The sequence below is a fragment of the Perognathus longimembris genome, chromosome 4 (genome assembly GCF_023159225.1).
Source record: "Perognathus longimembris pacificus isolate PPM17 chromosome 4, ASM2315922v1, whole genome shotgun sequence".
NCBI lineage: Eukaryota > Metazoa > Chordata > Mammalia > Rodentia > Heteromyidae > Perognathus > Perognathus longimembris.
In genome coordinates, this window is record NC_063164.1 from 8,916,806 (window position 1) to 8,930,552 (window position 13,747).

A 13,747-nucleotide genomic window follows, 5' to 3' on the forward strand; every position below is an offset into this window, starting at 1 on the left:
ATTTTCATGTCTTGCATCGAAGTAAATGCGTATTTAGTTCATTCATTTGTTTGTATGGGTTTTCTTTTATCTCTTTTAGCTGTTTAGCTATATTTGCTGTGCTCATCCAAATGTTTATTTTTTTTTGTAATTGATATTTACTTAACACATTTATATCCTATTGAATTCCTTTAGTTGTTCTCTTTGATTTGGGGTAGTTGCTTATTAATATTCTCTTTCAATTCACTAAATATTCTGAGCTTAGAAAAGTCATGATAAGAATGTTCATGTCTCCTCCACCTTACTGTTAGGCTGGCCCATTGTATATTTATTGGTTTTGGAAGTGTCATATTACATTCTTTATTAATATTTCTTGTGTTTCTATGTTGGGATTAGCTCATTTGAAGACAATTTGTGGTCTGAAGTCTTCTTGTTCAGTTATTTTCTATGTTCTTTTTCTTAAAGTTTTTATTATCAAACTGAATTACAGAGAGGTTACAGTTTCATACATCAGGCATTGGATGCATTTCTTGTACTGTTTGTTACCTCATCCCTCATTCCCCCCTCTCCCCTCCCCCTTTCCCTCCCCCCATGAGTTGTTCAGTTCATCTACACCAAACAGATTTGCAAGTATTGCTTTTGTAGTTGTTTGTCTTTTTTTTACCCTGTGTCTCTCGAATTTGGTATTCCCTTTCAATTTCCTAGTTCTAATACCAGTATACATGGTTTCCAATATACTCAGATAAGATACAGAGATAGTGTAGGTACAACCACAGGAAGGGGATACAAGGAGATCATCAATAAATGAAGCTACAGTTACACATGGCACGTTGAAAGTAGTTACAACTGTGATATAACAATCGTTTCCATAACATGGAGTTCATTTCACTTAGCATCATCTTATGTGTTCATAAGGGCATAGCTATTGGGCTCTTGTGATCCTCTGCTGTGACTAGCCTAAACCTGTGCTAATTATCCCCTATGAGGGAGACCATAGAGTCCATGTTTCTTTGGGTCTGGCTCATTTCACTTAGTATAACTTGGTTGGCTGGATTGCTGTGCTGTTTCTCACCTCTGGTGTGGCAGCGTATATTAGCTGTAATAAGGCCATGAATTCAAAACCCAACCAGATATTTAAAAACAGTAAGATGCTATTAGTAACTTTTCCTATATAATGTATGTATACACACTACAAAGGCTCAAACCCAGATTCTCTTGCTTGTTAGACTGGCTCTCTGCCAATGAAGCCACATCTCGACACCTGTTCATCATTGGTTATTTGGGATAGTGTCTCATTGCTGCATGGGCATAGGCTGGAACTGTGATCTACCTACATTAGGCTTCCTGACAGCACTGGGGTGACAGAGGCTCCCCATCATCTCCTGCTTCCCTCTGTGGAGGGGAAAGGGGGCATCTGGGCTGGGTTGAAACCCTGATCATTCCAAGCTCAGCTTTTCCACATTGCTTGGGGTGAGAGCCAAGCAGTGTGTTACAGAGCTATAACTTGGGAAGGGGTAGGACTTGTACATTTTTTGCCTGAGTTGGTCAGGAACTACTTACTGTCCTCCCATTCTCAGCCTTCCAAATAGGATTACAGGCCTTAGCTACCAGCATGCTTTTTTTTAAAAATTTCTAAATGTATACTTAACCATAGCAGGGTATTATATTTTATTAAGGAACACAAAATATCACTCTAAATTACATAAGACAGTTGCCAAAGTTTGTATATTAAAATTCATGAAACACAGGATGAGACACCTTATTAGATCATGCAGGAGTAAAAGTCTCATTTTGAAACATGAATTAATATGCAATTCATAGTCTCTTGATTTTATTTAAAGGGTGAAGTTGGCCAGCAAGGTTTTCCTGGGCCCACTCTATTGATAGAACCACCTGACTCTTCTCTCTTTAAAGGAGAAAAGGTAAGCCCCCCAATTCATATGTTAGCTTGTAAAGCAGTGATGAAAACCCCTATACATCTCACCATGTTATCCTCAAAGCTGCCTTAAAGACAGGCATTTTCATTAAACCCTTGTTCAAGAGTGAACGTTGTAGTTCAGAAAGTTTTCATGGACTCAAGTCTATCCAGTTGTTAACAGTCTGATTACAGACTGCCAAATTGTGCCATGTCCTCTATTACACCAAGCCTTGTGAATATCATTTTAATTTAAGGACAGTAGTTGTCCTTCAAATGCTATAGATGAGTTTGGTGGTTTGAGGACTGACAAGAAAAGGCTAAGTACATTTTTCTGCTAGCTTCCAAAACTGATATAACTGATGACCTATGCCAATTGTGTTGTTCCTGTGAAATTTATTAAACCTCCCTATCTTCCTCAAAATGAACCACTTCCCTCAGTGGCTACATTTTCAAAGTTGTAACCCTGGTTTCATGGTGGTCCATCCCTGTAGCCTAAACACTTCTCACATCACCTGAAAAGAAGTCAGGGGCACAAGTATGCTTAAATATTAGTTGATAACTGAATTCTTTATTTTAAAAAAGTGAAACTCTAACGAAGTAGATGATTTCTAAGAGATGGAATACATTCTGCTACATAATAAGCAGTGACATTTTATTCATTGTGATTTTTAGGGTATAAAAGGACTTCCTGGAATGATTGGATCGCCAGGACCACCGGGACCCAAGGTAGTTGAAGCTCCTTTTTCTATTTGTATAAAATGATACCTCAATTCAAACTTTTATTTTGTGCAATCTTTATCATTACTGTAAATGCTAATTGTATCTATGTATGTATGTATCTATATATCACTAGAATATTTTACATAATCCTATAAGGTCATTGTTTTCAAATAATTCTCTCTGTAAGTTTCTGACGCTCTTAGATTACTTTTGTTTTGTTTTGTTTTCTTTCCATATTGGTGAACTATTGTTGCTGGCACCTTCTAAATTTTGCCATTTTTTTTAAAGGGAGAATCTGGTTTTGGGATAAAAGGTGAGAAAGGTCTTCCTGGATTCCCAGGACCTCGGGTAAGCATCATCTGTTATTCATGCCAGTGGATTTGGAATCAATGCTCTTACCAGATCTGTAAGACTAAATCTATAATCCTATATGTTCCCAAACAGAGACTAACAAAGTTGAGCTGCGTGATAGAGAAATGTCTCAGGGCATTCTTTCTGTTGACAGCATTTAGTTGAAACAAACCTGCAGAATACAGAAAACATGGTGGCAAGTGTCAGGACTCTAGGAATCTGCGGGAGGTGCTTGGAATGGTGAATTTTGGTATATTTATTTCATAAAACAGAGCACTGATCCAAGGGAAACAGCTAGTTAAAAAGACACCATGTCAGACCCCCAAGGATTACCCACATGTGTCCGTAGCGGGAGATCACATGGAGTGAACATCACTCAAGCTGACTTGACTCTAGATTTGTACAGAATGGGGCAAGATTGGATCCTATGGCCATTTTTTTTTATTGCTGAAGGTACACAGAACTGCAAATTTTCAGATAAATATATTACATTAATTTCAAAGATATTTGGCCCAGTGCAGTTAGCTATATTTCCATTAAAAGAGAAATAAAGACAAAAGTACATTCCCTTCCAAAGGAAACGTCATGATGTAGTTGTACAAAGAGATTACAATCCCATCAATCATATTATGAGTGGAATGCATCTTGATCAATGTCACCTCTTTCGCCTTTCTCCTCCATTCCCTCTCCCCTCCCTACTCTCAAGTTATGTAGTTAAATGTTTACAAAATAGACATTGAATATAATGACTGTATTTTCTTACCCCTTTCCCCTCTATTTGTGTGGTCTCCCATGGCTCCCCCAAGCATGTTTCCACTTTCTAGAAAGTACATTCTTAATTAAAGCTCTGGGAATGGCATAATTTACTTGAATAAAAGGAAATACAAATTAAAGTACCAATAAATAAATAAATGGAATGATTTTATATTTATTTCCTTTAATCCAGCTATTTTTTTTGCAAACAAAACTATGTAATAACTGGTAAGAAATGCTATATTATATAGGTCATGCATTTTTATTTACTTCTTTATTTCCTTTCATTTCTTAGGGTGTTCCTGGCTCCCACGGGTCACCTGGTTTCCCAGGATTAAAGGTAAGCATTCCTCATTACAGCATTGATGAATGTGTTCCATTAGTAAATGCAGGTCAGTATTATTCGAAAGTTGTACTGTTGCGTGTCAGCCATTAAAGGAACCAGAAAGGCAGACACATATATTTCATGGATTGCAGGATTTAGCTACGGATGCAAGAGCAGAAGCACAGAACTCTCTGATGCCACTCAGAGCAGTGTTAAGAGTTTGCAGTCTCAGTGAGCATTCTTCTTTGAATTAAATGATGAGGAGGTGATTTGTTGCCCAACCCTATTCACTTGTTTTTAAAGTGAATGTTTCTGCATGTTTGTAGGGAGAACAAGGACAGGCTGGAGAGCCCGGGCTATTTGGATTTCGTGGCCCAAAGGTAAGAAAATGAGCCTACGTAAGATAAAAGTATATATCCATTAGGTTATCAAATGTAGTTTTAAAAATATTTCACTGAATCAAAATGTAATTTTGAAAGAGTTAGAGTTAAATTTGTACATATTGTTGGTACATATTCATTGAATATACAGAAGTCACATATTTTGCTTATTTTCATACAAATTAACATACTATTTTTACTGTTTATAGTTGAGAAATAACTCTTTGGGGCTTGGAATATGGCCTAGTAGAGTGCTTGCCTTGCATACATGAACTCCTGGGTTTGATTCCTCAGCATCACATATATAGAAAATGGCCAGAAGTGCGCTGTGGCTCAAGTGGTAGAGTGCTAGCCTTAAGCAAAAAAGAAGCCGGGGATAGTGCTCAGGCCCTGACCCCAAGGCCCAGGACTGGCAAAAAAAAAAAAAAAAAAAAAAAAAAAAAAAAGATGGGATGCATCTTTGCTTTTTTTTTCAACTCTGTGAAATCATTTATCTCTCCAGCAGCCTAATCTTTCCTTTTTTAAAAAAACAAATGTGCTGTGGCTCTTCTATTGTTTGGGTTTTTTAAATTATTTTTTTAATATTTTGAATTACAGGGAGGTTACAGTTTCATACCTTAGGCATTGGATACATTTCTTGTACTGTTTGTTACCTCGTCCCTCGTTCCCCCTCCCCCCGCCCCTCCTTCCCTTCCCCTCCCCCCATGAGTTGTTCAGTTCATTTACACGAAACAGTTTTGCAAGTATTGCTTTTGTAGTTGTTTGTCTTTTTTTTAACCCTGTGTCTCTCGAATTTGGTATTCCCTTTCAACTTCCTAGTTCTAACACCAGTATACACTGTTTCCAATACACTCAGATAAGATACAGCGATAGTGTAGGTACAACCACAGGAGGGTAAGAAGAAGATCATCATTAATTGAAGCTACAGTTACACATGGCACGTTGAAAGTAGTTACAACTATGATATAACAATCGTTTCCATAACATGGAGTTCATTTCACTTAGTATCATCTTATGTGTTCATAAGGGTATAGCTATTGGGCTTTTGTGATCCTCTGCTGTGTCTTGCCTAAACCTGTGCTAATTATTCCCTAAAAGGGAGACCATAGAGTCCATGTTTCTTTGAGTCTGGCTCACTTCACCACAAACAAAACCACACTAAAGCCACCAGCACAACAATGTTCATCGCAGCACAATTTGTAATAGCTAGAATCTATTGTTTGTTTGATGTCACATGACACTAGTACCTCTAAGAAAAGTAAGTGAATGAATCATTTTAGGGGGACCCTGGAGAACGTGGACTCCCAGGACCACCAGGCATTTTAGTAACTCCGCCCGTTCCTCTTAAAGGTTTGTATTCCATTTAGTTCTTCCAGAATTTACTCAGAGATGGGATTTGAGTGGCTCAGACCAAAGAGTTCATTCAGCCCAGTGTTCATGTAGCTTTCACATTATGCAGGGTAAATGCATGAAGATGTCACTATATATGTCCAGGCAGAAATGGGCATCCTAGTTTGTATCTATTGGCATATGACATCAAATTGTATTTGGCGCATGCTTGAATGTTTAACATGTTATCTTTCAGAAAGTAGTTTTGCCATTGCCAAACAGTATATGAGATCATTTGACTAACTCCTGACAAGATGTGGAGCGAGGGGGTGTACATTGGTGTGTGGGAACTCTGTTCAGATTCCCTGGGCCTACAGAGAAAGTATGGCTGAAGGAGATTCAATCGGAGATACTCCATTGGAATTGTGGAGAGAAACTAGACGTTATGCATTACTGCACCTCACGGAAGTCCTTGTGTCTGAATTTTACAATGTATGTAGACACTGGTTTGTTTTTGTTTTTGTTTGTCTTTGGCAGGTCCTATGGGGGACCCAGGATGTCCAGGCCCCCAAGGAGAAATGGGGGCCATTGGATCACCAGGTCCTCCAGGCGCCCCAGGCATACCAGGCATAGCTTGTCCAGGTATGGATCAGTTGCATTTAACGTGTTAGATTTCAGACATCACATCCACCTGAGTAGTCCTCAGTACTAGCTCATAATATCACTTTGTGAATGTTTCCAAATGATGGATGCCCAGGCATGGGTGGCTTATGCCTGTCATCCTAGCTACTAAGGAAGTGAGATCTGAGGATCATGGTTCAACACCAGCCCAGGCAGGAAGGTCTGTGTGACTCTTATCCCCAGTTAACTACCAAAAAGGCAAAAGTGGAGCTGTGGCTCAAGTAGTCGAGCACTAGCCTTGAGCAAAACAGCTCAGAGACAGGGCTTTGGTTCTAAGTTCAAGTCCCAGGATTCTCACAAAAAATTGATGATGATGATGATGATGATGATGATGATATCACCATCATCATAATAAATGCCTGTGACCAGACCTAGAATGCTAAGTTCTGTTATTCTGAGTGCCCCTTCATTTCTAATATGTAGCTATAGTTAAAGATCACCAAACACAAACAAATCCATCAATTATTTGAAAGAAATACAGGCTCTTCAGTTAGCCAAATAGAGATATTATGGGTAATATATTTCTCTAAGCAACCTCCTTCAAACTGCCATCTTGTACCTGGTGTCCAGGGGCTCATGCCTGTAATCCATCTAGCTACTCAGGAGGCCAGGATCTGAGAATTGCAGTTTGAAGCCAGCTCAGGTTGGAAAGTCCATGAGATTCTTATCTCCAGTTAATCACCCAAAACAGAAATGGAGATGAGTGAGAAACCTATGGGACATCTCCTAGGACCTGAGTTCAAACCCCAATGCCAACAACAACCCAAACAACAAAATAGAAACTGCCACTAGGATTAATATATTATGGTGTTTCCTCTTTACCTACCAATGTAGAAATCTCTCCTTGTTAACATCTACTCTTATAAGTCTGTCCATTTATCCAGGCCTCAACTTACATTTCCTACGTGAAATTTGCAATTAAAACTTATCAAGCCGAGCACCAATCGCTCATGCCTGTCTGTAATCCTAGCTACTCAGGAGACTGAGATCTGAGGATCAGTTTGAAGCCAGCACAGGCAGAAAAGTCCCCATGAGACTCCTACCTCCAGTTATCCACTCAAAAGCTGGAAATAGTACTGTGGATTTAAGTGGTAGAGTGCCAGCCTTGAGCCTAAGAACTGAGGGACAGCACTCAGGCCCTGAGTTCAAGCTCCATGACTGACAAACATAAAAACCAAAACCAAAAAAAAACCAAGTTATGATCAAGATGTAAAATTTTCATTCAGATATATTTTTTAAAAGCATCTCCTAATCTTTTCCCCACATGGAAACAAAACCACAAAACCTCTAGGTTACAGTGACACTTGATGAAAATCCTTGGATAGATCACAGCGGGACCTGGAGGGCGAATCTCTTTGAGAACCAAGCTGGCTAATATTCCTCCTAAGATCAGCAACAGAAGTTTGTCAGATATTTTCATTCTGTGAAATCAGGAGGCCTGATTAAGCCTGGGAGGAGGAAAGTCTTGAGAAAATACAATTTAGTCAAGCTGATGGTCAATGTTATATTTACTAAGAAGTCCTAAGGAGTTTCCTGAGCTATTCAACTGCTAGCTACAATTTTTTTGATTAGTCTACAAATCTAGCTTTCATTATTTAGGATCTGATGACAACAATCATGGAAAAACTTTATCTACTTTATTTAATCTTTGGATAGTATTGTTTTGGTTTATTTAACACAGGACTAATAAATGAGGTAGAATATTCTGTTGTTTACAAAACAAACAGCTTTCTTCTTTGAGGCTTTTAATAATAATAATACTAAGAACAACAACAATAACAAAAGAGTACCTTTAGCAGATTGAAATGCAAACCCAGGATTTCTAGCAGACTCTAACACAAATATCAAGGGAAGCTCTTGATTTCATGGGCTTTATATATAAAAAATAAAGATATATAAACTCAATGACTTTAGGCTATGTCCCATAGGAAGAAATACATTTTAGTTTGCAGCATATTTATATTATACCACACAAATATATACACGTATCTACATTGAAACACAAATTTCACAGAATCAATATCTTTTGGGAATGCAACATAGGCTATTTTCTATTTCATCCTTTACTTTTGAAAGAAAACACATCTTTAAGGCTATCTACAACTTAGTTGGTTCCATGTTCTATAATTGAGTGCCAAAGCTGAGATACATCATACACTGTAACCCATTATCTCTGTTGCCATCCCTGGTAGCATCCAGAATGAGTGTGAAATATCTTCAGAAAGGCAGAAAGAGTATATGTCAGCTGAATCACATTTTTATTTGCTCTAAGTATGCCAAATGTATATAGCATTCTCTGTACTTTTTATTATTTTGCCTGTCCTGGGGCTTGAACTCTGGGCCTGCACACTATCACTGAGATTCTTTTGCTCAAGGCTAGCATTATGTCACTTGAGCCGTAATACCACTTCCAGCTTTTTCTGTAAATTAATTGGAGATAAGAGTCTCACAGACTTTCCTGCCCTGGTCAGCTTTGAACTGTGACCCTCGGTTCTCAGCCTCCTGAGTATCTAGGTTTACAGGCATGAGCCACTAGCACCCAGCTCACTGTACATATTTTATTGGAAGATTTTCAGAGATATTTGCATAAAGTAAAAAAAAAATCTGAGTCAGATACTTATAAGCATTCCCAACCTCATCATTGATGGGCATTACCCAGTAGAGTATAGGATAATGGAACACTTGGGAGTTTCTGATATGAAGGAGAATATTACAATTTCTGCTGCTTACAAGATATCTAATCTTGAGCACTTATTAAAACTCTCTGTACCTCAAAGTTTCTGTCCACAGGATGGAGCCTTATTAGGATTGGCAGAAGGTACATGTCAGTAATTTTACAATACAGCATGAGACCTAGTAAAGATTCATTGTGCCATCTATTAATATTCTTGACAGGTGGCCTAAACTTGCTGTGCCTTAACTTATAAGGTGTGAATTTTTCAGGTTTCTCTGAGGAGAAAAGGTAACGTTTTGCAAATGCAAATGACACCCCAGGGCATATGTGCCCAAGAATAAAATCATTAATTTACCCCCTATGCTATTTTGCTGATTACTGGTAAGTTCCAGTTGTCTCTTGCTGAACATATTACCCCAAACCTAGTGGTTTGAAACAAAAACTATCTGTGTTTGCCACTCACTCTTTCTATAGTTGAAGAGTTTAGAAAGGGCTAAACTGAGCATTTCTGACTTAGAGATGTTTTTAAACTCTCAGAATCACGTAGATACTGGAACTTGAGATTTGGGTCTAGATGGGCATCTATTTCCTTTATCTCCCATTCAGTTTCAGTCTCCATGTGGATTCTATTCTACATTCAGGCCCTGACATACTGGGGGAATCTTTGGGGCAAGTGAGTTATTTATGAGGTAGCTCAGGTCTCTAAGTCCCCAAGTATTTTATCACACAAAGCAGGAGCTGATTCACTTACAGCAGGGGACATTTCAAGAGGAGGGAACGCCCTGCCTCTGGATCAGGAAATGTCTAGGTTTTCAAAGAACTTGTGCAGCCAGAGCCATTGTGAGACCATCTTTGTGCAGTGCAGCCTGAAGCCAGAAGACTATGGGTCCAGACATGGTCAGCAGAGAGGCAGTGACTCTCAGCCACGAACTTCCCCTTCTATTTAAGTCAAGGACACCAACGAAAGGGGAAGGAAATCAAGAGCAAGATTAACCTATGGAGGAATTACTTGCTTACCTTGTTTGAACACAGTGGATGTCCAAACACACACAGAGCATGTGCCATTGCTAGATATTGAACCAAATTCCTTAGGTGGACTAAAGTATTTACCTGTGAGATGAATAATTAAAAGACTAAACAGTCTGATGACTACAGAGGGAGTAAGTTCAAACTGGATGCCTTTGAGCTTCTGGCTCAACCTGAGACGCTATGAGAATGATGTATTTTATGGTCTACCTAAATGATTATGTGAGTGCATGCTTTTATCTGTTATATGTACTAATGGGTTTGTTCAGATTATTTTTACTGTCACGAAGGTGGAAATGTTGTACGTATGCTAATTTAAGTAAACAAGATGTATTTTCACACTGAAGAATGAGAAATTGGAGTCCTCAGACCTGTCTATTTCCACTTGTATGATTGTTTCAACAGAGGTCAGTTAGCTTGGGATCTTCTGTAATTTTTAAACTGTATTCCTCTTGTTTTTAATTCATGCAATGTACTTAGATTATAACGATATAGCTCGTATGTTATAGACAGCAGTCTTTCTAGTAGAAAAACAAACTTTTATAATGTGGCTAATTTTCCTTACTTTAAAAAAACTTGCTCTTTTTGGTGATACTAGTGTTTGAACCCAGGGTCTTGTGCTTGGTGGGCAGGCCCTCTACCTATTGAGCCAGGCCTCCAGTCCCTTTTGCACTGGTTATTGTCAAGGTAGTGCCTCGTATGGCCAAGCTGGTCAGGACTGCACACTACCCCTTGGTTGGAATGACACGTGGGTGCCGTCATATCCAACAGCTAGGCTACCCCGGGTGCTGCGGATAAATGGAGCACACCATTACATGCAGCCAGGACAGCGATGGAGTTTTGCCATCTATCTACCTGGGACAGCCTCAGACTGCTTATCCCTGCCCTCTGCCTCTCGACTAGCTAGGATTAGCATTCCCCTATCACTTTCATGCACTATCATCTAGGATAGTTTTCTTTAAAAAAAATAGCAAAAAAGGAAACAGCTTTATTTATATATTTTTGACATCAAAATTTTATCTAAGCTGAGCACTAGTGGCTCAGGCCTATAATCCTCGCTACTGAGGAAGCTCAGACCTGGAATCTCAGTTCAAAGCCAGCCCAGACTGAAAAGTCCCCCGTGAGACTCTTATCTCCAATTAACCACTCAAAAGACCGGAAGTGGAGCTGTGGCTCAATGTGGTAGAGTGTGATCCTTAAGCAAAAGAGCCCAAAGACAGCACCCCAGGCCCTGAGTTCAAGCCCCATGAAGGGCAAAAGTTAAAATTGTGTCTAATCATTGCATAAACTTGATGTTCTGCTGTTCTGCTCTAAGTGGTGAAATGATGACCACGTTCTGGTTGATTAACGTATTTGTCACTTCCACATAGTTATCGTGTGTGTGTGGGGGGGGGGGTGGTTAGGCTGTTAGTCCAGCTTTGTCTTCTTAGAAATGTGGAGTGGGTAATTTGGCAGGGTCAGCTCTTGCCCCATCGGGCCTCATAATTTCTACAGACCTTCCTCCTGTGGCCTCATTGTGGCCTTGAGCCCTGGGGCCCACGCGCCCACCTCACTCGTGTTCCACTCTCAGCTTCTGTGAATCTGAGCTTTGACATTCCACACACGCGTGAGGTCACTGGGCTTTCCTCCTGCTGTGTCTGGCTTAGTTCACCCAGCACAGGGTCCTCCGCCTTGCATCGTTTCCCTTAAAAAGAGGGAAGAAAAAGGGTCTGGGAATATGGCCTAGAGATAGAGTGCTTGCCTTGTATACATGAAGCCCTGGGTTTGATTCCCCAGCAACCACATAAACAGAAAATGGCCAGAAGTGGTACTGTGGCTCAAGTGGCCCAGTGCTAGCCTTGAGCACAAAAGAAGCCAGGGACAGTGCTCAGGCCCTGAGTTCAAGCCCCAGGACTGGCCAAAAAAATACATTAATTAATTAAAAAAAAAAGAGAAAAAAAATTCCGAGACCTAAAGAAGAATGTGCTGACTTCAGTGTCTTCTACAGAAACATGTACTCCATGAGCATTTATGCTTTTCATTCTTCATTTCTCTTCCAGGTACGATGGGGCCTCCCGGGCCACTGGGGTTGCCTGGTCCCCCAGGCCTTCCAGGGGCAGCCGGTGTTCCTGGGAGACCAGATTCAGCCCCTGGCAAACCAGGGCAGCCAGGGCCACCTGGCCTTCCCGGAGCCCCGGGGCTGCCCGGACCTCCAGGATCCGATGGTAAAGTGCTCCTCAAACACGCAAGCGCATTTATGGTTAAGGGACACTAGCAGGCTCATTCGGAAAGTAGCACCTTTCCAAACGTTTTCAAAGCTGTTCATCAGTAACTCCAATTCTTTTTACAAATGACAGTTGGATCATTACAGCAATGAAACTATGTGCCATTATTTACCTGGGAGTATGAAGGATGGAATTTGGTAAATTAATAATTTTGGAAGATTATTTTTATTTGAGCTATATAGGGGGTCTGGCTTAAGAGTCTAACTATCCTCTAGGAAGGTAACACCTTCTAGTCCTACCTGCCACAGACAATTATTTCCACACATGTGGCTGGATTATTTGTTATCTGTTTCTGCATTGCCAACTAACATGCTTGTATTGCTATTTTTACATTGTTTGCTTTGGCATTATCTATTGGCTTTCCCCTACAGAAGATGAATTTAATTCACCAGTGCATATATGTACATGTTCCATTCTCCAACCTACTGATAGAGCTGGTGCCATAATTCTGATTATATAAACATTCAGTGTTTATATTGAACAGTTATTCTCTGACAGAGCCAGATAATAGTATATTTTTATTACTACATTCACTTTGTTTCAGCACAATGTTTTGTAAATTGTCTTGCTTTCTTTGTGTGTTTGCTTGGTTTTCATTATAATTGTTTACCTCAACCTACCCAGAGTTGTGTGCGTAGGACCATTTTCTATATTGACCCATTAAACATCCCAACAGTATCATCTTATTGACTAAATCTTCCCTGAGACTTTTTAGCTTATTCAAATTAGGTCTTGTTGGACTTGGAACTTACTGCTGAGATGCAACCTTGAGATTTTCTTTTGTATTTATCCTCAGAAGTTTCTTCGTCCTCTCTCTTTCTGCCTCCTGTCTTTTTAATTTTCTTGTTTTTTGTTTCATGTTACTCAGTTGTTTTTATGGCTCCCTGTTATACTTCTGAGAGAGAGTGCAAAGAAGGAAGTAAAACTGAGGAATCTTATTCATCTGAAAATACCTCTTTGCTCTACTGTGGAGTTTCACTGATAGTTTGGCTGAGTATAATATTTAAGAAATCTTTTCCTGCAGGATTTTGAAGGATGAACTCATTATTGTTTTGTCTTCTTCAGTGTTGCTACAAAACCTCAATACCTGAGGCTCTTTGAAATCTGTTTTCCCTTATGGAAACTTCTAGGAACGTTTCTTTGTGTTCACTCTCTTATATTCCACAATGATTTGCCTTTGTGAGGTATATTTGTATTTACTTGGACACACTCAGCAATTTTCAATTCAACATATAGCCTTTATTTCTGGAAAAAATTTCTTTGGGTATGTCTTTGAAGACATTCTCTCCTCCTTCACTTCCTCTCCTCCCTTCTTCTCCCACCACCACTTTTATCTCTTTCTGATTT

At 39.6% G+C, this 13,747-nt stretch overlaps 1 protein-coding gene across 4 annotated transcripts in view; it reads left to right on the forward strand.

The window, feature by feature from the left end:
• The window catches only part of Col4a4 (collagen type IV alpha 4 chain), a 120,009-nt gene that overhangs the window by 45,397 nt on the left and 60,865 nt on the right, over positions 1-13,747 (forward strand). For all 4 annotated transcript variants that reach the window (XM_048344618.1, XM_048344620.1, XM_048344621.1 and 1 more), the window contains exons 13-20: positions 1,821-1,901; positions 2,570-2,623; positions 2,906-2,965; positions 4,017-4,061; positions 4,373-4,426; positions 5,707-5,776; positions 6,293-6,397; positions 12,176-12,340. In XM_048344618.1, the coding sequence (XP_048200575.1) occupies positions 1,821-1,901; positions 2,570-2,623; positions 2,906-2,965; positions 4,017-4,061; positions 4,373-4,426; positions 5,707-5,776; positions 6,293-6,397; positions 12,176-12,340 (634 nt within the window). The remainder of the gene's footprint in view (positions 1-1,820; positions 1,902-2,569; positions 2,624-2,905; positions 2,966-4,016; positions 4,062-4,372; positions 4,427-5,706; positions 5,777-6,292; positions 6,398-12,175; positions 12,341-13,747) is intronic.